The 27,695-nt window shown below is 47.2% G+C and overlaps 3 protein-coding genes and 1 long non-coding RNA gene across 6 annotated transcripts in view; 3 read left to right on the top strand and 1 right to left on the bottom strand.

The window, feature by feature from the left end:
* The window catches only part of LOC127292478 (uncharacterized), a 65,253-nt gene extending 52,922 nt beyond the window's left edge, over nucleotides 1-12,331 (top strand). For both annotated transcript variants that reach the window (XM_051321887.1, XM_051321886.1), the window contains one exon: nucleotides 12,226-12,331. The gene's annotated coding sequence lies outside the window, so the exon portion shown is untranslated. The remainder of the gene's footprint in view (nucleotides 1-12,225) is intronic.
* On the top strand, nucleotides 6,780-8,126 carry LOC139830841 (uncharacterized). Its single transcript, XR_011744331.1, has 3 exons — nucleotides 6,780-6,836; nucleotides 7,427-7,528; nucleotides 7,965-8,126. It is a non-coding gene; the product is annotated as an uncharacterized lncRNA (long non-coding RNA).
* LOC127346765 (uncharacterized) lies at nucleotides 9,272-11,649 on the top strand. The gene is made up of 5 exons (XM_051373033.2): nucleotides 9,272-9,686; nucleotides 9,819-9,958; nucleotides 10,836-10,922; nucleotides 11,073-11,204; nucleotides 11,296-11,649. The coding sequence occupies exons 1-5, from the start codon at nucleotides 9,272-9,274 to the stop codon at nucleotides 11,305-11,307; spliced, it is 786 nt and encodes a 261-aa protein (XP_051228993.1). The 3' UTR covers nucleotides 11,308-11,649.
* Nucleotides 12,332-12,350: 19 nt separating the features above from the next.
* Nucleotides 12,351-23,050, bottom strand: LOC127292476 (indole-3-acetaldehyde oxidase). Of its 2 annotated transcripts, none has more exons than XM_051321880.2 (7): nucleotides 22,784-23,050; nucleotides 15,799-17,457; nucleotides 14,853-15,115; nucleotides 14,542-14,751; nucleotides 14,247-14,465; nucleotides 12,999-14,159; nucleotides 12,351-12,895 (listed from the first exon to the last, which is right to left on the bottom strand). In XM_051321880.2, exons 1-7 carry the CDS (start codon nucleotides 22,965-22,967, stop codon nucleotides 12,491-12,493), a joined length of 4,101 nt encoding a protein of 1,366 aa, XP_051177840.1. In that variant the 5' UTR covers nucleotides 22,968-23,050; the 3' UTR covers nucleotides 12,351-12,490. The 2 variants fall into 2 exon arrangements, with proteins under 2 accessions (XP_051177840.1, XP_051177841.1); XM_051321881.2 differs by lacking the exon at nucleotides 22,784-23,050 and adding an exon at nucleotides 19,512-19,786.
* Between the last annotated feature and the right edge of the window lie 4,645 nt (nucleotides 23,051-27,695).

Below are 27,695 nucleotides of genomic sequence, written 5' to 3'. Positions count from 1 at the left end.
AGGTGGGATCTGGTCGGGACGAGGAAGAAGGGGAAATTTGGCTAAGTTATGGAAGGCTTGTGTTGATTCATTCTTCATAAACTGTGTATACTGTTGAAAAAAAACAGTGTTCCTTTCTTGCGAGAGACATCAGTATGGTTTGTTGGCTCTTAAACTTTTACACTCTCACCTTGATGCGGTGCAGGCTTAGTAAATTTTAAAATTCTTTGGTTTAGTTATTATCAACTTTGGAAGATAGCCAATTCTATGTTTGCAAGAGTTGAACTTTTGAGGACTTGACCTTCCTGTTACAGTTGAATTGTTCAATCCTATGCAAGAGTAGATGCTATCCACTAGTAGAAAAACGCTCATCTGTACCGGTTCCATAGGGGCATTAGTACCGGTTGAGCAACCGGTACTAATTATCCGGCACTAAAGGCCCCCCCCTTTCGTACCGGTTGCTTACGAACCGGTACTAAAGGTGCCTCCACGTGGGCACGGAGGAACCCGTGGGGCTGGAGACCTTTGGTACCGGTTCGTAACACGAACCGGTATTAAAGCCTATTTCGTTTAATTTTTTTTTCTATTTTTTCTAATTATTTTTCACACCCTTTTTTTCACGGCCTCTTTTTTTTTATTTTTTCAGAATTACTAGTATTTCCGTTAGTCTCTTACTACACTTAATCTCTAGTCAAATTACTTACCCGTAGTCAAACTTCCCGGTCGGTCACCCATCCTCACACTACTCCCGCACTAGCACGCTTAACTTCCAAGTTCCATCCCGTTCCACTTCCAAGTGCTTCGCGCGCATGTATGTGATAATAGTATCATATCAATCCTATTAACATGTTGGTCGATGTCACACTTTTTATCGTTTGAATTCCAAATAATTGTTTTAATAAATAAAAGTAATGATGTAATAATAATGTTGAATAAATAAATAAAATTAACTTTTTTAATTTTTATTATTTTTAATTATTTTTAAAAAATTTAATATTTTTTGCAAAACCTAAAACTTGAAAAATTGAAAATCTTATAATTTGATAAAAGTAATAGTAATATGTTAGGACTCAAAAAATCTTACAATTAATATTTTAATTTTAAAAAAATAAAAATATATAAAATTTTAAATTTCTGGAAAAAAACTAAAATCTTCCTGCTTTCATATTTTCATTTGGAATTTTGAGAATCTAAAAATTGGCTAACCGGGTAAACCCTGGTGAATTCGGATGTAACTTTTTCCCAGGATTTTTTTGATATATTATACGTATTTTTTCGACGTCGTATGCAAAAGTTATTGCGGTTTTACCATTTTTTAAAACTTTTTTGCAAAAAAAGTGAAAATTCAAATTTGTTAATTTTTCCTAATAGTAGGTTGCATAACATAGAAGAATCTGAAAACATTTTATTTTTTGAATTTTCTATCATTTTCTTTTCTATTTTACAGTGTCAAAAAAGGCGATCCGGGGGGGGGGGGGGGTGGAGCTGCGTGGGGGAGCAGAAAAACCTTTAGTACCGGTCCGTGACACGAACCGGTACTAAAGGTCTACCCTTTAGTACCGGTTCGTGTCACGAACCGGTACTAAAGGTTTTTCAGCTGACGCGAACCCTTTAGTACCGGTTCGTGTCACGAACCGGTATTAAAGGTCCTTACGAACCGGTACTAAAGGTCTGAGCTGTGCAACCGGTACTAATACACCCTTTAGTACCGGTTCGTAAGGGAACCGGTATTTATGGCTTAGATGGATGAGAGGTTTTCTACTAGTGATCCTTTAGAGGACAAAATGTTGTAAACGTTTGATTTATCCAATTTTTGAATATTCTTCTCATGATACAACATGTGCAATGTGTAAAAACGAAAAGCATCAATGTGAGTATAATTTCTAACTTGATAAAAAAATAATTTCTATTATCCTAATTCATTTTTTAGACCTCAACAAATGTTTCTATTATCTAAATTTCTCAGACATTTCTTCAGTTTTTTACACATTATGGACGGGCGCAGCAGCGCGCGCTTTCATGGTCTAGTAGTGTTGTACAGAGGAATCACCACACGATGGTTACAAAGAATCACCTAAGTATTGCCTTGTAAATTAGGATTGTTGTTGCTTATTTATTCGATGTGCCTTGGCGCAGTGGTAAAAGCTGTTGCCTTGTGACAAGAAGGTCACTGGTTAAGTCATGGAAACATCCTCTTGCAAAAATTGCAAGGAAAGGCTGTGTACAATGACCCAATGTGGTCTGACCCTTCACCACACTCCGCACAAAGTGGGGGCTTCATGCACCGGGCTGCCCTTTTTTTGATATATTCTCTGTGCATTCATTCATTTCCTTGATTGTGTCTAGCTGTTGCTGCTGATGGCAAACAGATGTGAAGCGACTCGGTTCGGCATGGTCTTGGTCGCGGAACCGCCTTGCTCCAGGAACCCACCAGAATATGACATGTTGGCGGCGCTGATAAGAGAGGTCGATCTGGTGTTCCGGCTTGGAGATGAGCTCGCTGGTGTGCGAAACTTCACCGACCTCGCCGCCAGGACCCATTGTGCGCTTCGCAGCTAGCCGCTACCGTCGAAGGTGGTGGTGGAGGCCTTTGGTATTGCGTCGGCGACCTGTTGTGACTTTTTTTTTTGATAGGGGAACTTACCGGGGGGACACAAGGCCAGCTTGATATATTGACTTATCTGAATTTTGAAATAATATTCTTATGGAGCAAAGCAGTGACACTTATTTTCTATATCTTCCACTAACTTGCTATGGTGTTTAGCTGATTAGACATAAGTAACAATTTTTATTATTATTTTAATCCATGATGCAATTGTTGTAGCTAATTTCAAAATCCCCGTCTTGATGTCACTATTGTCTGTCAGCCCAGCCTAGCAGTCGTTGCAATTGATTTTAGTGTACATGTCAAGTGCTTTGTAAATGAAAAGGAACTGCTGGAAAGGAACAAAAAGGATTTGAAGAAAACATAGAGAGGTTGCTCTACTTTTATGAAAGACTGATACAAGATTGATATATGCCATCTTTTCTCATTCTTTCATAAATGCAACATCTTGTGTCATTAATATACGTTGTTTCTTTTTCCCAGGTTGATAAGCAATCGATTGATGTTTTCAGCACTAAACATATGTTGCAATTGATGTTTTCAGCTTTGGTTGTAGTAAGTTTGAATGCTTTGCGCTGTTTGATCTGGTACCTGTCTTAATCAAATTCAAGCTCTTTTGACTGTGTGGTGGCCTATAGATGTACGGTTGCTCCCCATGTCATGTGAATTTTAAGTCGAAACCATCCTCCTAATTTATATATTCTTGCTAAATCTACTTTTAGAGATGACAAATCATGTTTTGTTCTTGTTGAAGGATTTCAAGAAAAGGACCAGACGACCAAGATGGGTACCTGGGAGCTGCATCCTGATGCATAACTTGGAGGAATCTGGAAGACCTGGAGCAGTGGCCCTTCTTCTGCTTCGACTCCATGTTGTGTCTAGGTAGATTCTTGTTCCTCTCTATGTTCTGGCCATCAAGGCGATGGCCTTGAATTATGGTGATGATGATGATGATCTGGCTACCTAGTTCTCTAGTTGTAGTACTAAGAATTCGTCATCTGGGCCTGTTATTAGAGGTTATGGTGCTAATATTTGAATTCACATGATCATTAATTTGCTGAATATCTCTCATTTAGATGATGCAGCCAGATTTTGAACTTAGATATGACCATTTGCTTAATACTTATCACTTGTTGGCATATTAGTTTTCTTTTGCTGAATGTTTACAATGTTTTGTATGGTTGCTCCAAATGGTGGACTGTGTTGCTAGTGCTTAATTTCCTATGAGATTCCTGAATATTATGTAAGATATATCCTTCTTATCTCATCACTAGTTGGCTAGATCACTTCATCCTGACGTGAACTATATATAATAGCCCAAAATTATATCAATCGTTTGGCAAAAAAACTACTTATGTCTAGTGCATTATGAGATCTGACGTCTGAGACTTCTTAGAAATGATAGCCACTGTTAGTCTTCTTAATATACATGAAATATTTCTACTGAATGAGCAGGTACTGTCTAGGTGAGCAGCGATAGCACTCAATATGTTGTCACAACCCCCGATCACAGGATAAGGATATTCTGGTTCAAAACTGTTTAATTAAGACTTGCGTATGACGAGACCCTCAAGTAAGATACTTTCGCTGTCCAATGTGTGTCTGAGTAGTAGTTTCCTCTCATGCCGCTCATGGAGCTTTTGTTGTCATGCATGTTTTTTTGCAGAATGGTACGAATATTTGAAGCATAAAATCAGCTGGTTATCATCATTGTGTCATGTTTATCCCCCTGATGTGAGCAAGAGTTGATTTTGTTAGATCTAACATGCTGTGAAATATATTTGCACCCTTTGATAAATAATAAGTAATGGGAAATCCTTCCGGTGTTGCTGCAACAGACTCCATGAAGGCCGGATCGAGACCTTGGAGCTGAATAATGCAATGGTGGACATGTAAATGCGCTTGGTGGCTGGGCACGGGTGAGAGCTTGTGTGGTCGGAGCTGAAGGCGACAGAGGGCTACATTTTTCCCTGATGGCGAGGTGAGAAAAGGGTCTGCTTCGTAGGAAGGATGGTGGAAGTGATGCTTTTTCATCTTGGCTCGGGTGTGATGTATGTTGTTGTTAGCGCTGGATGATGAATTGCTCTTGTTATTATATATATGGTGTAGATCCCGGTGGTGTGGCCGTGGCGAGGTGGTGTTTTTTTCTTGATACTTGTCAACAGACATGATTCTTCATGTACCATTAGTCAAGTTTGTTCCTGAGAGAAGAATATAACTTAGTTTATGTCTTGGTTTATGAAAATCCAATTCATTCAAAGAGGTGATGGATTCATGTAAGGGATCGTGAACTGGTTGTCGTATTTAGTTTCGGTGTGGTGCCATGTATTATACTAGTTGTCCGGTTGTATTGAAACGAGATATATTATGGTTTGTACTGTTTGCATGACGTACTGATGTGCTCTAATGGATGCAACTTGCACTTACCCAGCTCATGCATGAATGTTGTGCTAGTTGTGGCTTTGGTAATTCTTCAAACTTGCGAGTTTAACTTTTACAAGACATTGTCATTGAAAAAAGGGTGTGTCTAAGTCTCGATCGACTGAGACTTAACTTATGTCTCAGTCGAATTACATCAGTGTGTTTCGATGCGGGCCTAAACAAAGTACAAAAAGCAGTAAACACGAATCTTCAAGCTGAAACAAAATCCAACGATGAAGCACGTGACTAATTAAGACATAAGCTATGTCTCAGCTAGCTGAAACTTAGCAATTCCGTTAAAAAAAAACCTCGCAGATGAACGGAATCGACATGTCCCAATACACAGCCGTAGCGTGCTGACAACAAAGTCTGGTATATGGTAGGATTGTGAACCGTAGAATCATAATTTTGGAATTGTAAAATTTTAGATTCTACTCAGTACACCACTCGATCAATTTGAGTAATAAATAAGTAGAGTTGGCTCACGATTCAGAATTGTTAGCAGAGCCTAACGCAGCAAGTACCATCCGGGGTGAACGACGGTTAGTGGCAAGATGTTGCGCGTGCAAGGTATGTGTGGTCTGATGTGGACTAATTGACTAACCGATGAATAATACTGAGTGATCCATGCGAGAAGAAGAACAAGCACCATAACTATCCGGCAGGAAATCAGCGTATGCAAAACCATATGGATGCCAGCAAATCAGGAGATTAAATAGCGCATCCATGCCTCGTTTACATGCCATTTCCTTTTGTTTCCCGAGACATGCTCCTTTCCCAAGATGAGCCTCCACGTCACCGATCCAGGCCTCCCCCATCTCATCCTTTCATCCCCTCCGTCCATGTGAGCACCAAAGATCTGTAGTCATCCTCTCTTACCTCAAGCCTTCCTCTATAAGTACAAGCTCGTCGTCACAGGTCGCGTGCGAGTTACGCGTGTGACTTAGACTTTGACTTTGTCGAGGAGAGGAGAGAAGAGCAAGTCATGGACTCTCAGTCCGGATTTGGGTAATCGATGGGAGTGGCGAGGGATGCGACTCAGGCCAATATTTTGTTGCTCCAGAATGTGTTGTGATTTGTTGGTTAGGTCTGATAAGTGATAATTGTTTATATTGATTGGATTCGTGTGTTGGATGAATACTCCGCGGCGGCCCAGCTCTTGTTCTTCTTCTAGTCCGCAGGCAGCTGCAATCCGGCGAGGCCGTCGTCAATCGGTTGATGTCATCGATCAGGTTAGTTTCACAGATTCTCACTGTAGGTACTCGTTTGTCCACGGACAGACTCATTTTTGTTGTTGGTTCAGTCCGTGCAGCTTGGGAACCACAGCGCGAAACAACGGCAGGCGGCTGTGCGGCAGGAAATGTGGAGAGTCTCTATGGCAATCTGGATTGCGAGTGTGCTCATAGGCTAATTTAGCTCTCACGACAAACCACAAACCTTGTTGAAGTTTTGTTTCCTAGGACAAAACCAATTCCATCTCTGCCAGATTGGAGTTGCTACACCGCACTGCTGATGAGCCTGATGATAGCCCGGGGCTCGCCCTCGCCCTTGAAGCATCGCCTAACGACCTGAGTGCGACGACAGCGCCATTGTCCGTCAGCCATGAGTGGTCGGCGCGCGAGACGGGCAACGGAGACTTCGGCGGCAACGGCAGGCCGCGACGGTGAGAGGACAACAGCGACGGCGACGACGTCCTCCGACTCTGCGACGACGCCGCGAAAGCAGCGCGGGGCCGCGACTTATGGTTCCGCCCCGCTTGCCGGCGTCTCGACGATGGAGTGTTGATGGGATAATTAGAACCGTGAATTCTCCGCATTTCAATCCTCTTCAGGCATGTACATAATATTTTTTGTTACTTCAGTCCTGGTTATACTCATGTTACTTAATGTGTGTTTGCTTTGTATTTTCTATTTAGACCGCGATAAATCGTGGTGCTCTTATAGATAGCTTATGATGTGTTCTCCTTTACAAATTAAAAATTTAACACACAGTACACATACTCATTGGTCTTCAATTGTTTCCACTTTGATTTCTTAGAAGAAATAGGGCAAGTTCTGTACATGATAACATTAGTGAAATTGTAACCTCCTTGTTCTATCTGCAAGCCTGTAGGTTCTTCATAAAATCTTGGTACAAGCATCCTTGATGTATTTGGATGGAAGATGTCATTACGCGTACCTAAATATAGAGCTATGTATTAAAATTTAATTGACGTTTTGTTCAATAGGGGAGTTTCTGACAGATTTCAGTCGTGGTGGTTGTATGGCACTACCCCAACCAAGTTTGCAAATCTATCAAGATTTATAATTGAAGGAATTTTGATCAAACAGCACATTATTTAATTTTCAAACTTTAAACTATTGCTGTGGTGTCCAAACGATCAATCTTTACACCTGTAACTGAGCATGCTATTGTGTTCAGCCTGTAGTTTCGGTGAAAGAGAGAATTGCAGATTGGAAGTCACGCGCAAAGGAAGCATTTGCAAAGGAGGACTACGTTATAGCACTATCCTTCTATGGCCTGGTAAGTGCATAACCCTCTCCAGTACTTGTTTGGAACAATCGCAAAGATCACACAACAAATGGTTTAGAAAATCAGGCTCAGAATGGTTTACGATGAACTCAGTATCCATAGAGCCATGCATGCCTTACACCCGATGATGAAACAACGGCATGTGGATTGTTTTTCTCTCGTACAATGACACTTATAGTTTAGCACTTCATCTTGAGATGTCCTTTCTTTGCTTAAGTGAGCAACAACTATATGCAGGGTTTTGTTACATCAGGTCAGACATTAATTAAACTAATGATGCATAGGCCTTTTTTTAGAAAAAGAAAACAAACAAACTACTGAAAAAGGCAGCGAGGTGGTTCATAGAGCCTGTTAGTAGATCCATTCATCATTGTTGCATCAACCTGTTGAGCTAGACTGAGAGCACGTTTGCTCATTGTAAATGCAGGTAATTCAAATAAACCCACTTGACGCCTCCATGTTTGCCAACAGTAGCCTCTGCTGGCTGCGTCTGAGACATGGGGTTAAAGCTTTGGAAACGCGCACAAGTGTAGACTGATCCGGCCCCGTTGGTCCAAGGCCTGGTATCGTGAAGGCGCAGCCCTCAGCTTCATGACAGATTTCAGTCGTGGTAGTTATATGGGTACTGCCCCAACCAAATTTGAAGGCGCAGCCCTCAGCTTCATGACAGATTTCCCAAAAGTATCTCATCTCAACTACGCGCGAATAAAATTGAGACATTTTTGATAGGTGGAGGAAGTACAACATTATAATCAGCTAGAAGCAATAATGATATGTTATGGAAAACGAAGTCTACAACTAAGATGAAAGGATATGTTCATAAAGGCATCCAAACACAGTCTTAACGTTTTCGTTTAAATAAATCTCCGTAATTTTTCCGCGCAATACCATTCTATTCTTAGAGCATCTTTAATAGTCGCGCTAAATTTTGGTGCTCTAAAAGCACTTTGCAGCACGCTCTATTCGTGTTTCGCGCGTGAGACCATATTTATGTCCAACAGAAGCTCTAAATTTTGGAGCTGTAAAACTGGGTAGTTATTCCTGCGCTCTTTTTGGCGCAGTAGATATAGTGCACGAGATAGGAAAAGTCACAGTTGAACCTAGGTGCACGTGAACCAGGTGGGAAATGCATTTTCCAAATGTTAAAAAATTCTGAAATAAAAATAACGGGGTACGTATGCATGTTCCATGTGTGCGTAGAAAGTTTTCGCGGAGAAACCACTTTTTTATTTTAGAATCTAAAAAGACAAAATACGTCACATATATACTGCTATATAGCCCTGCAAAATTTCACTTTTTTACCGAGGCAAAATAAAAGGTTTTTTCGTCACGAAACTCATGTCCAGGGCACATATTTGAGATCACCTTTGCATTCATTTTGTGTTTCTATTTTTAAAACATGTTTTTACATCACAAACGCACTTTTGAAAAAGTGGGTTCACATGCACCCAGGTTCTGAAAAGCCAGTCTCGCACGAGATAGCGCTTTTGACCCGCGCTCTATTTTACAACGCCTGTTGAAGCACCTGTAGAAGCATCAATTTGCGTCTCGCGCGCGATAAACTTTTTCTTTTATACGGCGGCGGTTAGGCGCCCCTCCCGTCCTCCGTCCCCTATTTCGCGCTCCTATCTTCAGATTGGGGAATTTGTGATAAAAACTGACCATAAGAGTCTAGCTCATTTGACTGACCAAAGGTTACACACGGAATGGCAACGCCGTGCTCTAACTAAACTCATGGGGCTCCAGTATACTGTGCAGTACAAGAAAGGTGTTCTCAATGGGGCTGCAGACGCATTGTCCAGGAAGCCTGTCCATTCCTCACCATTGATGGTAGCCACTGTGGTGCAACCTGATTGGCTTGACAAGGTCGTCGACAGCTATAAGGATGACTCCTACACTTCTCAGCTTATACAGAAGTTGATAATTGATCCCCAGTGTGACCCCCTCTTCTCATTGTCCAAGGGAGTACTCAGATACCAAGGCAGAATTTGGATTGGCCCAGACAAGGAATTGCAACACACTATTATCTCTGCGTTCCATGACAGTCCAGTGGGAGGACAGGTTATGAGGTACCTTCTCGACCACGGCGGTGACCCTGCGATGCCTGACGAGATGGGCTCCACGCCGCTGCACTTTGCAGCAGTGGAAGGTGTGCTTTCTCATTCTTGAATTCGCTCTTGGCTCTGGAAATCGAAGGAATGACATTGCTTTCATACAAATGGTGTTGTAGAGGCTCTGGTACTGATATATCTATATTTGTATTATCTTTACTGTCCCTCAGGGCACTGTGAGGCTGCAAGGCTGTTGCTGTCCAAAGGAGTTCCTGTGGATCTTGTTAATTATTGTGGGGCGCCATTACACATTGCTGCTTTTAATGATCATGTTGAGGTTGTGAAGGTTCTGCTGGAGCATGCTGCTGATGTAAGTTGTCTATTCCATTGTCACCTTTTTTTTAGATAATGATTCCATTGTCACCTAAATGGATTGGGACTTTTTTTTTTTTGCGCAGAAAAGGAAATTATATTAAAGTCCAGTTCTTACAGAAAGACCCAGAAACAAAGCCAGAAATACAAAGAAGACCCCTGGATCCCGATGAAGAAGACGAGCTCGATGCCGCCGGTGGCGCGCCGCCGCCGCTGCACCCCTTGATGGCTTGGATCAGGTGCAGCCCCTCCGCGGACGGGAAGTCGCCGGTCGCCAGCTCCTGAGAACTTACACCACCGCACCCCACCTCCATCGCCGGACTCCTCATAACCTCCTTCTCCTTATTCTTGGAACTCCGGCTCGACCGCCACGCCGCCGCCGGTGAGGGCTTGACAAACTCGACGGATCCGCGGATTCGTGAGCTCGGGGAAGACGAGAGCTCCACCGCAGAGCTCCGAAGAGCACCGCCGTCGAAGAGGACGAGCTCCATCTCAAAACGCCACGCCGACCGCACCACCACCTTCACAGCACCGCCGGCAGGCCACCTAGAGAACCCTACACTATGTACAAGCCATGGATCGACGATTCCCCGCCCTCCCGCCGCCGGGGCGGCCGCCGGAGGAGGAGGAATCGACGACCCGACGGCGAGCGAGGTGGATCTCCGGTGAGGATTCAGAAAATCGCCCCTCCCTACTGTAGCGGGGGAAGGGGAACGACCAAGCTTCGTTTGAATTGGTTAAATGGATTGGGACTTAGCTTGATGATCTAATGGTTTACTTTTGGAGATGCATCAAAATACTTGGTGGGTTCATAAAAATATTATTATGTGATATAGATAAATCTTTTCAGAACTATCATTCGTTTCCCTTTTCAGCTCAACAAAGTGTCCCATCACTTTGCTTCACCCCTCCTGTTGGCTTGCTCTGCGAAGTCCTTGAAATGCATCAAGCTACTGATTGAGGTCTATTTATCTGCTGACTTCATGTATTTTCTTATGTTTTTAATGTTTAATTGAGTCCTGATTTCGTAGATTACTTGTTATTTCTAGTTGAATGTGGCATGATTACTTGTGCAAGTTCTGTTACTAAACCTATTTTACTGGTATCCATAGGTTGGTGCTGATGTGAATGCTCCACCTGGTTACCCTGCATCAGCTCCTTTAATACAAGCAGTTAAAAATGGCTTAACCGAGATTGTCAAGTTGCTTCTAGAGGCTGGAGCTGACCCTAACACTCCTAACATGGTAAGTATATCTCTGCCTTCATCTCCCTTTTTACTTCCTCGTAAGCTTTGCGATTTGCAATATAGTCACTTTCTCCTTGCATCTCATACAGGGTGGAATCTAATTAAATATCTCCTGAGATACAACTACAATATATATTTTGTTCATGTTCAACTAAATACTGTACAGTAGGTTTTATTCAAGTGCATCTGTGTGGGTATCCGTCAGTGTTTCAGACTTGGGAAGACATCCCAAGTTTGCAGCTCTAGTGCTAAGTGGAATAACAGGTCTTACATATCTCATCTCAGAATCATGTTACTAGTAGGTTCCTCCAGGTCTAGTGCTAAGTTTGCAGCTCTAGGCTCTACTAGCAATAACTTCTTATTTTTAGGTGTTCTTCCGAGTCCATGTACTATGGTTCAAGAAGGGTAACTGTGTCTAGTTTTGCTGCAAATTATCTAATGTGTTGGGCAGTGTCTCGAACTGTTACTGTCAGTGTGATGAATTCAAGAATATCCCTTTTTCTCAGTGTTATTTTTTCTCGAAAGAAAATCAAATGACACTGATGGCTTTGTCATTTCCGTGCTGGATTATATAGCATCTAATCTCAGTTTTCTTTATGATATAGCATGATGCAATTCCAATCGTGCAAGCAGCTGCTAATCGTCGACGTGACCTTGTTGAAGTTTTATTTCCTAGGACAAAACCAATTCCATCTCTGCCAGATTGGAGTGTTGATGGGATAATTAGAACCGTGAATTCTCCGCATTTCAATCCTCTTCAGGCATGTACATAATATTTTTTGTTACTTCAGTCCTGATTATACTCATGTTACTTAATGTGTGTTTGCTTTGTATTTTCTATTTAGACTGCGATAGATCGTGGTGCTCTTATAGATAGCTTATGATGTGTTCTCCTTTACAAATTAAAAATTTAACACACAGTACGCATACTCATTGGTCTTCAATTGTTTCCACTTTGATTTCTTAGAAGACATGGGGCAAGTTTTGTACATGATAACATTAGCGTCTGAGGAGCTTAGGTGAAAAATGCATAGCTGGCTGCACTGTCTCCCTTCAGTCTGGGCCATCTGGGACTTCTGGTTGTCTTTCACCGGGTTGACAATCCATCCGATAAACAATGTAGAATTTCCGTCGGCCGATGAGAATCCAAGTCGACAGCTTTATTATGTCTCTCTTCTATACACAGCATGACACAAGCTCACCGGCCATTGTTGTCCCAAACCATGGTTTGTCTCGTTACAGTACACACTTTCCACCATATGTCTACACAACTGACAAACAGCATCACGCCTTTGCAGCGGCGGCGGCGGAGAGGCTCTGTAGGTGCCTCTCGACGACGTCGAGGCCGCAGAGCTCCTTGACGTGGGCCATGGTGGCCGGCACGTCCATCTGGAACGTGAGCGGCGAGTCGGCGGAGAACTCGGTCCTGGCCGCGCGGATGGCCTCCCGCATGGCGCAGTGCACGGACGCGGCCAGCAGCAGCGGCGGCTCGCCGGAGGCCTTGGAGGAGAGCACCCGCTTGTGGTCGCGTGCGCTGTTGATGAGCTCCACGTTGAGCTGCTTGGGGATGGTGTCCACCGTGGGGATCTTGTACGTCCACGTGCCGTCGTTGATCACCATCCCGTCCGCGTTCGTCGCGTACTCCTCGTTCGTGAAGAACCCCACGCCTTGCACGAACGACCCCTCCACCTGAGTGTTCGACAAAAAATCAGTTAAGACTTAAGAGTTAAGACCAGAGCTCACAACCATCGATCTCCATGCATCTGAATCGGCCGGCGGCGCGCGAGCTCACCTGGCCGAGGTCCACCGCCGGGTTCAGGCTCTGCCCGCAGTCGTACAGCAGGTCGCTCCTCAGGATCGTCGTCGCTCCCGTCAGCACGTCGATCTCCACCTCGCTGACGCCGGCGCCGTAGTTGATGTATTTTACGAACGCCGGGTCGGGCGTCCAGTAGGCGTGCGCCGACAGGTTCACGCTCGCCATCGACGCCTGGGCGATCAAGGCGCTCCACGGCGCCGCCGCGCCGGATTTGGCCTCCATGCTCTCCTTGATGGGCTTGAGGCGCTCGACGAGCGTGGCGCACGACAGCCGGACCGCCTCGCAGCTAACCTCGGAGGTGGTGCTCCCGCCAGTGAAACCGCCCTGGACCATGCTCAGCGAGTCGGCCTGGATCACGCGCACCTTGTCCAGGAGCCCGTCGGCGTCAGGGACGAGCTCCGCCAGCCCGAACGCCGTCATCTGCTTCACCTTGGTGTACAGCCCCTGGCCGATCTCCACGCCGCCGACCTCGACGGCGATGGACCCGTCGTTCATGATCGACACCTTCCCCGGCGACGGCCGGAGCCTCACCTCGTACGTGATCGGCACGCACGAGATGCCGCGCTTCTTCCACTTGCTGGTGCCGTTGAACTGCTCCACCGCCGCCGCCCTGCTCCGGTACTCCGGCGACGCGGCGAGCCTGTCGAACATGTCGACGAGGCTGTACGTGGCGGCATCCCCCACGGCGTCCCCGTAGAACGCCGTGAGGCTCTCGATGCCGTGGAGGTTCTTCCTCCGGACGGAGTTGGTGTCGGCGCCGAGCGTCGACGCAACGTGCTCGATGATGGCCTCCGCAATGAAGGAGCCCTGCACGTCGCCGGGTGCCCGCACCGCCGACTTGGACGACACGTTGGTCTTGCACACCTTGACGTCGAAGGCCAGGGCGCCCCAGTTGTACTTCTTCAGGGAGCCGATGATGGCCGACGGCATCAACGGGCTCATGTCGGGCGATATACCAGCGTTGATCCCGAGGTCCATGTGTAGGGCTGTTAAAGTGCCGTCCGACTTGAACCCGACGTTGTACTTCACCTTCATGGGGTGCCGCCCTCCGGCCATTATCATGTCCGTCTTGCGGTCAAGGTACATCCGGACAGGGCGCCGCAGCTTGTAGGCTGCAAGTGCACACGCACATGCCACCTGAAGAACACAAATAATTCCTCCATGATCAGAAGATTATTGTACTACCAATTGCAAACAAATTGTGCAAATTGTTGGGGAACTTACATGGCATCCTTTCATTGCCTTCCCACCGAAGCCACCGCCAACTCTTCTCGTGATGATACGAACATTGTGGTACGGAAGGCCGAGGAGGTCTGCGACGATATTCTGAGTGACTTCAGGTATCTGCGTCGAGGAGTAGATGGTGATACAGTTATCTTCGTCCGGGATGGCCAAAGCGGTCTGCGTCTCCATGTAGAAGTAGTACTGGGACTCAAGTTTCACCTGTGGGATACTATGTGTGAGTATATATTGGGGATTGTCACAAGCTAACTGTAGCATCCTGGAATGAAGTGTGTACCTCTCCTGACAATATCTTGTGATCAGCTTCAGACATCCCCTTGTCGAAGTCCCCAACTGGCCGAGGAACCAAAAATGGGGGAGGATGGAAGTAGCTGTTATGTTGGATAGCATCCTCTATTGTCAGAATTGGCGGCTCAAGATTCTCGGTGCTGTACTCGATGACAGCTTGCTTTGCTGCCATATAGGCGTACTTCTGTGTTTCAGCGATCTGAATAAGAGCAAGGCAACAAAATTGTAAGCTCAAACAGTTTTTCAAAACGTTGGGTTCCTTTTTCTGAAATTGAGTTCAGGTGGTTAAGAAGAGAGTACCACAACGCCAATATTTTGACCAGCAAATTCCGAAACCGGATCACCGAAGAGCGCCTCTTCTCCGAGTTTCGGGAAGACTGATCCAACGTTCTTTCCACCGGCAGGAATGTCCTTTGCAGAGATAACCGTGATGACCTTTTGTGCAGCCAAAGATGATTTGAAGTTGACACCCTTTATATGAGCATGAGGGTGTGTGCTGTAGATAAATGCTCCATAGAGGCAATCCTTGGGAGCAGGGATGTCATCAACATACACAGCCTCACCTGGACAAGAACCAAGATTATGGTCAAGTGCATGCTTCGGGATAGAGAAGCTAAAGGTGCCACCAAAAATGTGGAGGTAATATATCCAGGGATTAAGCATAGCAGATGGCTCAGCATTGACTGGACAAGTATACTAGATATGAACAAAAAGAACTACCAAGTGATCTGTGTCTTGAAGAAAAGAACTATCAAAATATCTTGTTCTGAACAAAATATAACCATAAGAGCAAGTACAATAGAGTCCAGTCAGCTGACTATAAGACATTAAATAATATATTTTAGATGAGTTGGAGGAGAGAGAAGAGGAGAGAGAAGGGAGGTGGGCTACTATGCAATAGCCAGCTCTTGCACGTGCTCCTAGGCACTTTGTGAGAGTGAAAGGTGGGCCATATGTTAGTAAAGTGCTTCATTCTTATAGCCAACTATTATATATGTTAGCTATAAGATGACTACAAATGATATGACACCTTGTTATAGCCAGCAGTTGGCTATACTATTGGAATTGCTCTAAACAATGCTCAGAAGTTCAGGCTATAGAAATCTAGAGTTAAGCACTCAAGGGCAAGGCCATTAAGTTATAAGGTTGACCTACACTGTCAAGAAGTACTAACACTTGTAATTGAAGAGATAGAGTGCAAAGTAGCTGAAGTAAACTCTCGAAAGTTAAAGGTCTAAGATTATACCTGAAGCCTGTAGCTCTGCCCCGGCTTTTGTGATTGGTTTGCCGACAGGTTTGTATTCGTCAGTGAAAACAAGTTCTTGCCTAGAGCGAATCGGCAAGTCATCGCTAGCGACCTCAGCATTCTTCTCAGGTAAGTACTCAGTGCTACCATTCATGATCCCATTAACATCAGAACCGTTGGGGATAATATCCTTTGTCGGTTCAACCAGGTCCTTGCTTAGTGAAGACAGGAAAGTGAACAAGAAACTGACAGCCAAGCTGACTCTGTACTCCGGGTGTGTGGTGTCTCCTGACGGCGTGATAACATCTTTGAGCAACTGAACTGCTTCAAGTATCACAGGCGCACTCACTGATTTCCCCTTCAAGAAGTCCTCAACCTTCCGAGCCCGGATCGCGTGATCGACACCGAAAGCGCCGAAAGCGAGGCAGATTTCCTCGATGAGGAGGTCCCCTGAAGTCCTTGCCAGGAATGCAGAATTGACATAGGAGACAGCATTGCCGAACGGTCTCGGAGCTGCCCGGGAGGTCTCAAAGATGACACTCTCTGAACCCCAGTCCGGGACAAATATGCTGAGTAGTATTGTCTTGGCGTCGTAGGGAGGCTGCTCGAGGAACTCCTCCAGCGTAAGGCAGAGCATCTTGGAAGCCGTGTGGATGGTGACGGTGGTGCCGGCGGCGAGGAGGACGGTGGCGATGTCCGAGGGGAACCGTAGCCGCTGCGCCATGATCAGGTTGCCGCCGATGGTCGCCGTGTTCCGGACGAACGGCGAGGCCACCTTGCTGAGGTGACCGGCGATCTTTCTGAACACCGGAGTGCCGTCGGAGAAGACCTCGATGGCTTTGGTGATGGACACGGCCGCACCGATCTCCACCCCCTTGCTGCTCCTGTCGATGACTGACAGCTCCGGGATCCCTTTGATGTCGATGTACTTCTCGTAGAGGTCTTGCTCTTTGTACACTCCTGCGCCGGTGTTGGACGCCACGATCTTGACTGAAGTTTCATCGAACCAGTTGGCGTCGAAGAGGCTGTGCAGCTCCTGGATACTCTTGGGATGGTACCAGCCGTCGTCGCCGGCGATCACCGGCGGGACATCGTTCGTTTGATGTTCCAGGGAGGACTTGATCTCGGCCTTGAGGAACTCGGGGAACGTGCACACGGCACCCGCGGAGTATGCCGGCAGCTTGTCGACGTCGGCACGGTCAGCGCCTTTCTTCCAGAAGGAGTTGAGGCCGAGGTCCTCGAGGTCGACGTCGGCGGCGAAGCTCTTGCAGGTGTCAACGATGGGCCGGTAGCCGGTGCAGCGGCAGAGGTTGCCGGATACGGCGTGCTCGGCCTCGGAGCAGGTGAGCTTGGAGAACCCGGTCGGCGCCGGGGCCGCATCGCTGGTGGCGCCAGGCTTGTCGGCCTTGACGAGCGCGGAGAAGATGGACATGCACATGCCGGGGGTGCAGAAGCCGCACTGGGAGGCGTGGAAGCCGGCGAGGCGCTGCTGCACCGGGTGGTAGCCATCGCGGGTGTTGCCGATGCCCTCGCTGGTGGTCACCGAGCAGTGGTTCAGGCTGCCGACGAGCGTCAGGCAGGAGCTCGCCGAGAACTCGGTCACCTCGTCGGTGGCCGGGTCGTACTTCGAGATCAGGACCACGCATGCGCCGCATCCACCTGCACGCAGCAACGGGACATCGTAAATCAGCGGTAAATCAGAAACACCACTGGTTATGATCGTATCTGCTGAAACCAAACCGGCTGCTTCTGTCTGCCTAAAAATGATCAAGAATGTAACAGAACATTTTGCTAAATTTGGCAAATGGAAATCAAACAATTTTATACCGATATAAAATCATGGGCTATTTTGGATCTGAATCATTCAGAATATTCAATTTAATTTTACATTTATTCATCAAAAGCTTGTGAACAAATGTTAAGCCTCCTTTAATCGTCTTTCTATATTTCTTAGGCATACCTATCATGTCATAATTATTTATATTTGTGAACATTAAATTATTGTTTCCATATTTAAAGATTATTTTTATGTGATACTTTTTTTAAGATATCATGCCCTTTGCAAAATAACATGACTTTCATTAAAATATTACAACATCAACAATAAGAATAGACAAGTGCAAAAGAATAAACACCGTGCCAAAGTTCCTAAGATTATATATTCTCAGTTGCATATAGGACCTGACCACCCAACTAAAAGAATAAAAAAGTGCAAATTTGAGAGTAAAAGGTCCAATAATGTGGGAGGAGTGATTCCCTTGTATGCCTACTACGAGTTTTTTAATATATCTGAACGAAATCTAGATTATTGATCTCATTGCATGCCTACTCCACTATATACGAGAAAAGTAAACAGAGAACGGATATCCTTTTGCCTGAATCATTGAGCTGTATAAAGTGATGCTAATCCCCTAGCTCACCGTTCCCTGAATTATAGGTCAACATCAAATGAATAAATAGTTGGATTGGCTAGACAAGTGAAAGGCATATGTATGTAGTGATTCGTGTGATCGTGTGTGGTGTAGAGCACGTTGGAAAGCCAGTACCGAGATCTCCTGTGGCGAGGCAGGTCGTGTGCAGTGTGCAGGAGATGGAGTCGCCCCCTGGCCGGCAAGCAGAAGTAGCATCAATAACTAAACAGGTAGGATGTGTATTTGTGGTCTGTTCGCCAATCTCCATCAGATCGTGACATTGACGCGTGCTCACACGGAGGCCGTAGAAAGCGAGGACATTTGTTCGTTGGATGGATAATTGACGTACGTACGATAGCGCTCAAAGAAGAGGGACAAAAAAGATGCCACGCACGCACACGTATGATAGGACCGAGATCACCAAATCCGTGTGTGCCGTCAAGGAGAGAGCAAAGAAAATTGTAGAAAAAGGAAACTATACTCGACATTCGTTTGCCATCTATACATGCACGTGATGAATGAAGCACGATAGCGATACAAAACCTAGCACAAAATAAGAAGAGGAGGATGTAATCAGGGGTATAGTAGTCCGGCGCGGCAGCTATATTAGTTTTTCAGTTAGTTAGATAGCGTTATCAAATCTCAGTTATAACTCATATTCTAAATTTAATACTAGCACGAATTATAAAGCAAATCTATCGGCCAGATTATGAATTATATCTTTAAATTGCGACCACACTTGCAATGAAAGACCGTTGTCCCAACTCCCACTTACAACCAAACTTCCAACTCATATATGCACGAATCACAATGCAATCGAACAGTGTATGACTTGAGTGAAAAGCTGAGAACTAGCAAATCTGTAATAATTATAATTACTTTCTCGAAAGGAAAATAACTGTTACAGATTTGTGTAGATTTACAAGTATCTAGACCACATAAATATTTTCTAATTTAGCCAAACTTGCGCCACTTATTTTACTATATATAGAGGGAGTAATTCCCATGATATATCTCTCCCTTCGTTTCTCCTACACGTACCTAGGTATGGTGTGGAGAAAAATACAAGTCGCTCGTAAACGAAGTTAGCTCTATCTATGGAAAAAAAAAAGCTCTATCGAAGACCGCGTACTAGAGAAAATCGGATCGAGCAATCCAAATGAGAGCAACTCGCATGGTCGTCCGAGCTCGTCGTTACGTTCGAGCCGCCTCAAACCGCGCCTAGAGCGCTGAAGATTCTCACAGGAACGAACCGAAAATGAAAAGAAAAACGATGGAATCGTCGAGTGGGAGTGCTCATACCTTCGCCGCAGCCGAGCTTGGGTCCCCGGACCGGCGTCTTGGTGCGGAGGAACTCGAGCAGCGTCATGGACGGGTGAACGCCGGCCGCCTCGCGGCGCACGCCGTTCACCGCCAGCACCACCCGCGAGCTCTCTCCCGCGGCCGCCGCACCCTTCCCCAACGACCCCATCTCTCTCCTCGACAGCACAACCCGACCAGTCCCCTCCTCTCTCAAGAAAGTGCCGCGGGGCACAGAGGAAGCCGCCGTCCTTTATACGGACTTGATACCTAGAGCGGCGAGGCATGTATATATATATATAGCGATTGAGCGGGCTAAGCTATGCAGTGACGTCGGCGTTGGGGAAATCGACGGGAAATGGCGTGCGGGTGCGCTCAGCGCGCACGTACGAGCACGTCAACAAGGTCAAGGCCACGTACCAGGTTAATTTTGGACCGATGATCCTGTACTGAAACATCGTCCTTCCCCTTCGAAGATAAGAAGAAGAAAAAGCATCGTCCATATATGTCACCCAGGTCCATCTGGCCAGAACTTACACTAGACTACGCACGTACGATGGGGACTTGTGCTGGCATCCAGTGAACTTTTCCTGCTCTTGAATAAGTCAATGAGTGCTACACCATAGCTAGCCACACGGCGAATTATCTGTCCCCTCATTGGGCACTGCGAAACCCTAGTTTGACATAGTGGCATAGTGCTTATCTCTCCTCTCCACTCTGCCTACCTTGCAAGGACCGTGCGTGCAACTAGAAAAGACCGGATCAGATAATCCAACCGAGACGAAAATATTGGTCATCTCAACGTGGTAGACAAATTTTTGTATTGGCATAATATCAGTACTTAAGACCAAGGTCATGAGAATCGTAAGTAATTTTGAATCAGATCGGGACCTATATGGTTAGATCGCGAACTATAGGATCATAACTATCAAAATAGTAAAATCGTAGGTTCTGTTTACTATTTACTATAATCGTAGAACCAGTCCACTCAATTTGGATTGTAGAATCGCATGGCAGAATCACGGTTATGATAACTATGATTAAGACCGTATCACGTACAATGTGTTAAAAATACGAAAATACATAGATATGTAAGATATTTGTTGTACTTGTGAACATACTATTTACTCATCTTCTAGAACACACTGGCACACTATTTAAATATGTGAGGATAAATATTAACTCAAATACATAACTTTAAACACATCTTAATTCATTAAGTGGCGCAAGCCTGCATATGATGGAATAGCGATAAGAAAAAAATGGGATGAATCATGTACCGTTATTTCTTACTTACGTATATTGATAAACTCGTCTAGGAAAAGATGCCTCTACCAAAATTAAACAAACATAATTTTTTTATGAGAATATACTTTCAATTTAGCACATCAAAAATATCTCAATGATCGATAATGAAATTTATTAACAGGAATTTATCTTAATGTCTAGCAACACGATAGATGTTACTAGTATATTGATTTAATGTGTCACATAATGACATAAGTTACAATTAGTGGCGGGATGGGTAAAAAAGTTTGGTACAAATAGGCGAGAAATCATTAACTATAATTGGGATAGTTATTTGTAAATCATAGAATGAGAAGCATGTCAAAATGGCGAAGTGGGCTCAAATCTAGCACAACAGGAGACAAATAGTGAAAATCAGTATAAAATATGGCCACTCGACGGATATTTAGAATCTCTCAAGGGCTATACAAAGTGTCCCAACACCATTGGAGACACCACTCTTGGAGCCACTGCTCCTCTGTTCATCTCGATGTATTGGCCGTAAAGGAAAGTACAACATGCGGCGCTAAGGGTGGGCGCCAGGATTGTTTTCCCAGCCAATTAACGGTTACGCCTCAAATCCCAACGCTAGTTGTAGCGTCGGCGCAAACATGTGCAGCAAGCGCTTGGCTTCCTACATAGCAAAACACAGAGTGCGGCGGGCCAAGAGAAGCATTTTTGCATTGGCAATTAGCATCTCCGATTGGAAAGAGGAGCGCTTAGATGATTTCCTAATTTTTGGTATTAATGTTTTTCTCTCTAAGCATCCAGTTAAGAGTCTAGCATTGTACATGCCCTAAGTTAACTTCAGTTGGCATAGAGTTGATTTTCTGCTCGTCTCGATCGAAGGTGGCACTTCTTCCATATTTCTTCATAATTTTATGAATCAATTTTTTTTTTTTAACTTGGACAACATGTTTTATTTCAATTGATATGGGCCAAAGTTCGGTACCGACTTAGCGGCAAAAAGTTTGCCACTGATAACAGTATCGCTATCTACCAACCAAATTGATACACGTTCCAAAGTTGCTAAGATAATACTATATTCTCAGTTGCATATGGCCCCTAACTAAACAAGTACAAAGCCGAGATTGAAAGGTCCAGTGATCCATACCTACGAAAAGTTTTTCTTTAAATTTTTTGAACAAATCTAGATTGTTGATCTCATTGTATGCCGACTCCACTATGAGAAAAGTGAAGAGCCAAGGCATATCGTTTTGCTTGCATAATGGCATACTACTATTCAAACTACAGTTTTTAAGTACTCTGTCCCGCGAAGGTGGAGTAGTGATTAGTTTGATCGTCTGTGGTGTCAAGTTCTGAGAGCAGGTTGAAAAGTTAATACAGAGATCTTCTGTGGCGATCGAGGCATGTCGTGTGCGGTGTGCCGTGTGCGGTGTAGGATGTGTACTTTGTCTTGGTTTGGTCTGTTCGCCATGGATCTCTGTCAGATGGTGACATTGTCACGGAGACCGGAGAAAGCGAGGAGGAGATTTGTTGTCTAAATGGTTAATGGACCTATGATAGCGCTCAAAGAAGATGCCACGCACGCACCCGTATGATACGAGCAATCGCGCCAAATCGTTGTGTGTCGTGAAGGAGGAAGCAAAGAACTTTTTGCAGAAAAAGGCAAAGCGGTGGACACTGATATATATTGCGCGATCTCTGTACCTGATGAATCAAGTACACAGAAAAAGTAAAGGAAAAGGAAAGAATGCAATCACGGGAATAGTAGCACCAGTACCCGATGCACGTATGTACAGCACGTATGGGATGGAGAAAAATACACGTCGCTCGTGAGCCGCGCACGTACTAGAGAAAACCGGATCGAAGAATCCATACCTCGCACGCATGGCCCGCCGGGCTCGTCGCTTCGTTCGAGCTAGCCGCCTTTGATCCGCGGGCGGCTTGTCTACTCAACTAAAGATTCTCGCCGCCGGGAAGGAACTGATCAAGCCGGAAAGAAGAAGAGGAGATAGACGACGTACCTTCGCCGCAGCCGAGCTTGGGTCCCCGGACGGGCGTCCTGGTGCGGAGGAACTCGAGCAGCGTCATGGACGGGTGGACGCCGGCGGCCTCGCGCCGCACGCCGTTCACCGCCAGCACCACGCTCGAGCTGCCCTCCCCCGCCGGCGCCGCCGATGACGGCGCATCCTTCCCCAGCGATCCCATCTCTCTCCACGACGGCACTGCGAGCCCAGCCTCTCCTCCTCTATCCTACGCCACTCAAGAAAGTGCGCGGAGCACAGAGGCTGGCTCTATCGTTGTTTTTTTATACGGGCCTGGATAGCTGGAGCGGCGCCGAGCTATGCAGTGACGTCGAGCAGGCCTTGGACGGGGGAAAGTGACGGGAAATGGCGTGTGGGTGCGCTAAGCGCGCACGTATGCATGCGCGATCAAGTGAAGAAGGTCAAGCCCACCGGGAAAATAATGGGATGGCTTCTGTACACAAGGTCGGAGTACACACGATGCTGGCATCTTGGCGAGCTTTTCCTGCCTTTGAATCTGTCAGTCGCCGCCACAGGCCACATGCTCTTGGCTTGTGCTAGACCGAATGGCCCCATACGGGAGATCAGTCAGTCCAAACTCAGAAAGCAAGGGAATACATGATGATGATAATCATATCTACAGTACTTCCTGGCGTCTCTGGATTGTCCCCTCTCGCTCTCGTTTATTATTCTCCTTCTTCGGGCCATCCGAATCACAAGCGCATCTTTAACTGTCCCACACCTATTTAAGGTATCTGTCGTGGGTATACTTCATAGGTGTACCATCGACAGTGCCTAGATCCGGCAAGCCCGGGTGGCCCACAGATGGTGATGAGGCATGTAGCCCATCGGGCGGCCCAGTTGCTGTTGATCTTGATGGAAGATGTCCGGCCCAGGAGCAGGGAGTCGGATCCGACCGACCTTTTTGGAGGAACCCGGATCCATGAAGGCCCAGTAGGTACCCGGATCCGGTACGACATAGATGGAAGGGTGGATCCTTGACGTACACGGCAAGACATTGTACCGTAGTTAGACAAACCTGTAATCCGGCTAGGACTCTCCATGTAAACCCTAGATCCGTGCGTCTTTATAAGCCGGATCCTGGGAGCCGTAGGGGCACAACCACAACTCATTGTAACATCGCGAAAGCGCCCAGATAATTCCAGACAAGCGGCAGTAGGCCCTGTCATCGTGCAGGTGTTCCGAAGCTGGGTAACTCGCGTACCACCGTCCCGTGTGCACTCCGCCCTATGGCCCCTACTTCTTCTCCCCCTCGTGAGGATCCCTCCTCCGAGGTACCGTCGAATAGGCAACGACAGTTGGCGCCCACCGTGGGGCCTGCGGCGTCTGGAGGCCGGAACCGGGAGGGTTCCGCCATGGGAAGCTACGACGACACGATTGCGGTGGGGCGTGTTCTTTACGCCGGGAATCTTCCGATCGTCCCTCCGGATGAGTGCTGGATTCCGGCTAAGACTAACCCTGTCAAGCTCTCCATCGTCCCAATCGGCGGCATACACATCTTCATCGGGGAAACCGTCGATTCCGACGGAAACCCACTGGTAAGTAACGCTGACGCGACCGCTGGAAGACGCGCAGTCGCGAAGATCCGATCTGAGTCGCAGGAACTTCCTAAGGAGGATTCCGCCTTAGATCTGAAAAAATCAAAACCCACCCAATCCGCCCCTGAGCAGGAAATAACGGTGGAAGACCAATGCAGATCCGCCTGGGTCTCCCAGGTGTTAGAGAAGCAAAGGTGTCACTTCGTACACTTCATAGCCCATACCGCAGGAGCCGCCCCTCAAGAAGTCGGAGCTGGTCCCGTGCACGGAGTTGAGGTCTGCGGAGAACGACGGCGCTCGGATCAGCAAGAGGCTGTCGGAGAAAGCGACGCCCCGGGTGAAGAGTCGCTTCTGGGCAACCTGAGCCCAACTTCCGATGATTCCTCCTCTATGGACACGGAAGAGTTCAATCGCAAGATAGAAGAGCTCGGAGGCGGTGAGCAACCTGAGGTCGATTCCGCCCAGCCTATGCAGGTTCTCGCAACCGTGGCACCGCTGGAACAGCAGGAACGCGAAGATGAAAACACCACCTCCGACCCAGGACCATCTAATGCCGGATCTCCGTTAGATCGGGAACGTCCGTTCGAGGATGTCCTGTCTCCGGAGGAAATAGTTGCACAAGCACGCATGGATTTGGTCGCAAAGTCAGACGTCCTCAACAAGCCAATAACCCCCGGCGACGCCGCAGATCCGGAGGCTTTAGAGGCCACCAGAAAGGAAATGCTGGCTACAGCCAAGAAGTTCGCCAATACCGCAGCTGCTATATTGGATGAGAGGGAAGAAGCTGCGCATATCATGGATCGCTTCGAAAGACAGGATCACGAAATCACCGCAACACTCGAGCAAGTCAAGAGTATGAGAAAAGAGTGGGAGGTGAAAATGACCTACGCACAGGCGGAGGCTGATAGAATCGTCAGAGAAGCAATCCCGCCCCGCAGGATCAACTTCGCAACCCCTGTTGAACAGCAGCCGCTCGCAACTCCAAAGGATAACATGCAGAAAGCGGCGGAAATCCTGAACAAAAAGGACGAGGAAATTGATATTGATTACGTCTGCAAGCTCGTTGCTTCTGCAATGCAGCAGCAGAGTAATGCCGATACTTCGCGCAGGTTGGAATCCAATCCGGATCTCTGTGTATCCACCGCGCAGAAGGACGCCCGTATCAATCGCCACCCTGATGATGAATCGCGCACCGGATCCATGGAGCGCAGAAGAAAAGCAAGGGAACACCCGACCCCAATCCCCGTGCCGTCGAAGACGCCTCCGTCAGACCCAAAGAAGGGAAAGGATGCAATGTACACTGGTAGGAACAAGTACCGGGATCCGTCACCTCCGCCTAACGGGTACCCGCGTCCCCCGCCACCTCGCCGCCGCAGTCCAGCCGGAAACACCAGGCCCCATGGGGTTGGTGGAATTAACATCCGCGACAATATGCCGCCGCCAAGGACCAAGGCGCGCACGCTGGAACCACGTCGGAACCAGAACAACGATCATGAGCCCGAGCCCAGAAGGAGCCGGAACAATGATCGCGAGCTGGAGCCCAGGAGGAGCCGGAACGCGGAACGTGAGCCAGAGCCTCGCAGGAGCCGGAACGACGGAGGAGACTATCACCAAGGTGAAGGTAGCCACCGAAGCCGGAGCGAGCCTCGGGAAGACCGCCGGGATTTAGAAGGCGGAAGCAAAAAATCTTACAGGCCCCCTCGCAGGTCCCCTTCACCGCCACCCAGCGGCGGAGGCGGAGGCGGAGGCGGTGGCCGAAGATCCCGCTCCCGCTCAAAAACCCCAGGCGGCGGCCCACGCGACGCCCGAGAACGCCTCAATGAGTACAGATCTGACTACATTGGCCCAAAATGCTTTGGCAGGATGATTCGAGAGGAACCAAAGCCAAGGATGAATCTCAAGCTACCTGGAAATCTGAAGAATTATGATGGCATGGAAAGGCCGGATACCTGGATTGAGGATTACTATAATGTTGTAACCTTCGCCGGAGGAACCCCTAACATCGCCTGCCGCATGCTTCAGTTGTACCTTGTAGGTCCAGCCCGGATCTGGCTCAGCGACCTCGAGAAGAATTCCATCTTTTGCTGGTTTGACCTGAAGAATGCTTTCGAGAAACACTTCAGGGGCACCTACAAGAGACCTGCCACAACAAGCGACCTGCAGGCATGTATCCAGAAGAAGGGTGAAACATCGAGGAATTTCCTCACCCGATGGTTGGCATGCAGAAACGAGTGCGAGAACGTCGACAACCGCACAACAATGCACGCCTTCATTGGGGGCTTGCAGCGAGGAGGATTGCTGCGACACAAGCTAACTTGCTTGGTCAATGCAAACAAACTGACGTTGGATGACATGATCACCATCGCCAGCGATCACACTGCCGCCGATGACGACGCAGGCGGAGATCTAGCAGCGACGGCAATTCCCCTGCACTAGCAAAAGAAGAACCGTGACAACGGTAACACCAGCGGCCATAAACGCAAAAACCCACCTGATGACCAGAAAAGTGGCGGATCCGAGATGGTCGCCATGGCGTTCCAACGCGGAGGTTCAGGAGGTGGAAGAGGACGCGGCCGTGGAGGCGGAGCCGGCAGGGGTCAGCAGCACGGCACTGAGGTCACAGCTGGCGGATCCCGCGGCCCGCAAACCTACGAGGAGTACAGAGACATGCCCTGCCTGGCCCACCTGGATCCGGTTACATGGAAGTCCACTCACACTAACCGCAACTGCAAGTGGGTCAACGATCTGAAAAACGACCCGGAAGCAGGATACAAGCGAGCCCGGAAGCACCGCCCTCGCGGCAAAGGAGGCAAGGGCAAGAAAAAAGACAAGGAGGAGGACAGTTTCGAGGCAATGGATGAGGATGATAACTCGCCGGATCCCAAGGCAGGGTCCGCAGGTAAATCCAACCCATTCGAGAAAAAGAGCGTGGGGGCTTACCACACTTTCCTCGGAACCCCAACAGTCCGCGCTACCAAGTCAGCTACCCGGATCCTGAACGCCACAGTTCCGGCTGTGCCGCAGTATGTCAGGTGGTCGGAAGTCCCGTGCACATTTGACAGGGAGGATCACCCTGTTATTGTGCCAAAAGAATGCTACGCCTTGGTTGTAAGTCCCCGCATAGACGGGTATGATTTCTCCAAGTGCCTCATGGATGGTGGAGCCAGCTTGAACATCATGTACCTGGAGACTCTAGAGCGGATGAACTCACCAAGGAACAGCTCAAACACAGCACAACTGAGTTTCATGGCGTGGTTCCGGGTAAGAAGACGAATTCCCTCGGCAGCATCACACTTCCCGTGGCCTTCGGCGACGTTCACAATTTCCGCGAAGAAAAGATCACGTTTGAAGTT

The sequence above is a fragment of the Lolium perenne genome, chromosome 4, assembly GCF_019359855.2.
Source record: "Lolium perenne isolate Kyuss_39 chromosome 4, Kyuss_2.0, whole genome shotgun sequence".
Taxonomy (NCBI): domain Eukaryota; kingdom Viridiplantae; phylum Streptophyta; class Magnoliopsida; order Poales; family Poaceae; genus Lolium; species Lolium perenne.
The sequence above is the reverse complement of the archived record's forward strand: the minus strand, read 5'-3'. Positions and strand labels throughout refer to the sequence as shown.

Excerpts from the sequence above, each read along its gene's own strand:
- LOC127292476 (XM_051321880.2), bottom strand. The coding sequence starts at position 22,967 with ATGGGATCGCTGGGGAAGGATGCGCCGTCATCGGCGGCGCCGGCGGGG. Across the intron at positions 17,458-22,783 it reads CAAGCTCGGCTGCGGCGAAG|GTGGATGCGGCGCATGCGTG; the intron begins GTACGTCGTCTA and ends TGCTGCGTGCAG. Across the intron at positions 15,116-15,798 it reads GGCAGAGCTACAGGCTTCAG|GTGAGGCTGTGTATGTTGAT; the intron begins GTATAATCTTAG and ends GTTCTTGTCCAG.
- LOC127346765 (XM_051373033.2), top strand. The coding sequence starts at position 9,272 with ATGGGGCTCCAGTATACTGTGCAGTACAAGAAAGGTGTTCTCAATGGG. Across the intron at positions 9,687-9,818 it reads GCACTTTGCAGCAGTGGAAG|GGCACTGTGAGGCTGCAAGG; the intron begins GTGTGCTTTCTC and ends ACTGTCCCTCAG. Across the intron at positions 9,959-10,835 it reads TGCTGGAGCATGCTGCTGAT|CTCAACAAAGTGTCCCATCA; the intron begins GTAAGTTGTCTA and ends TTCCCTTTTCAG.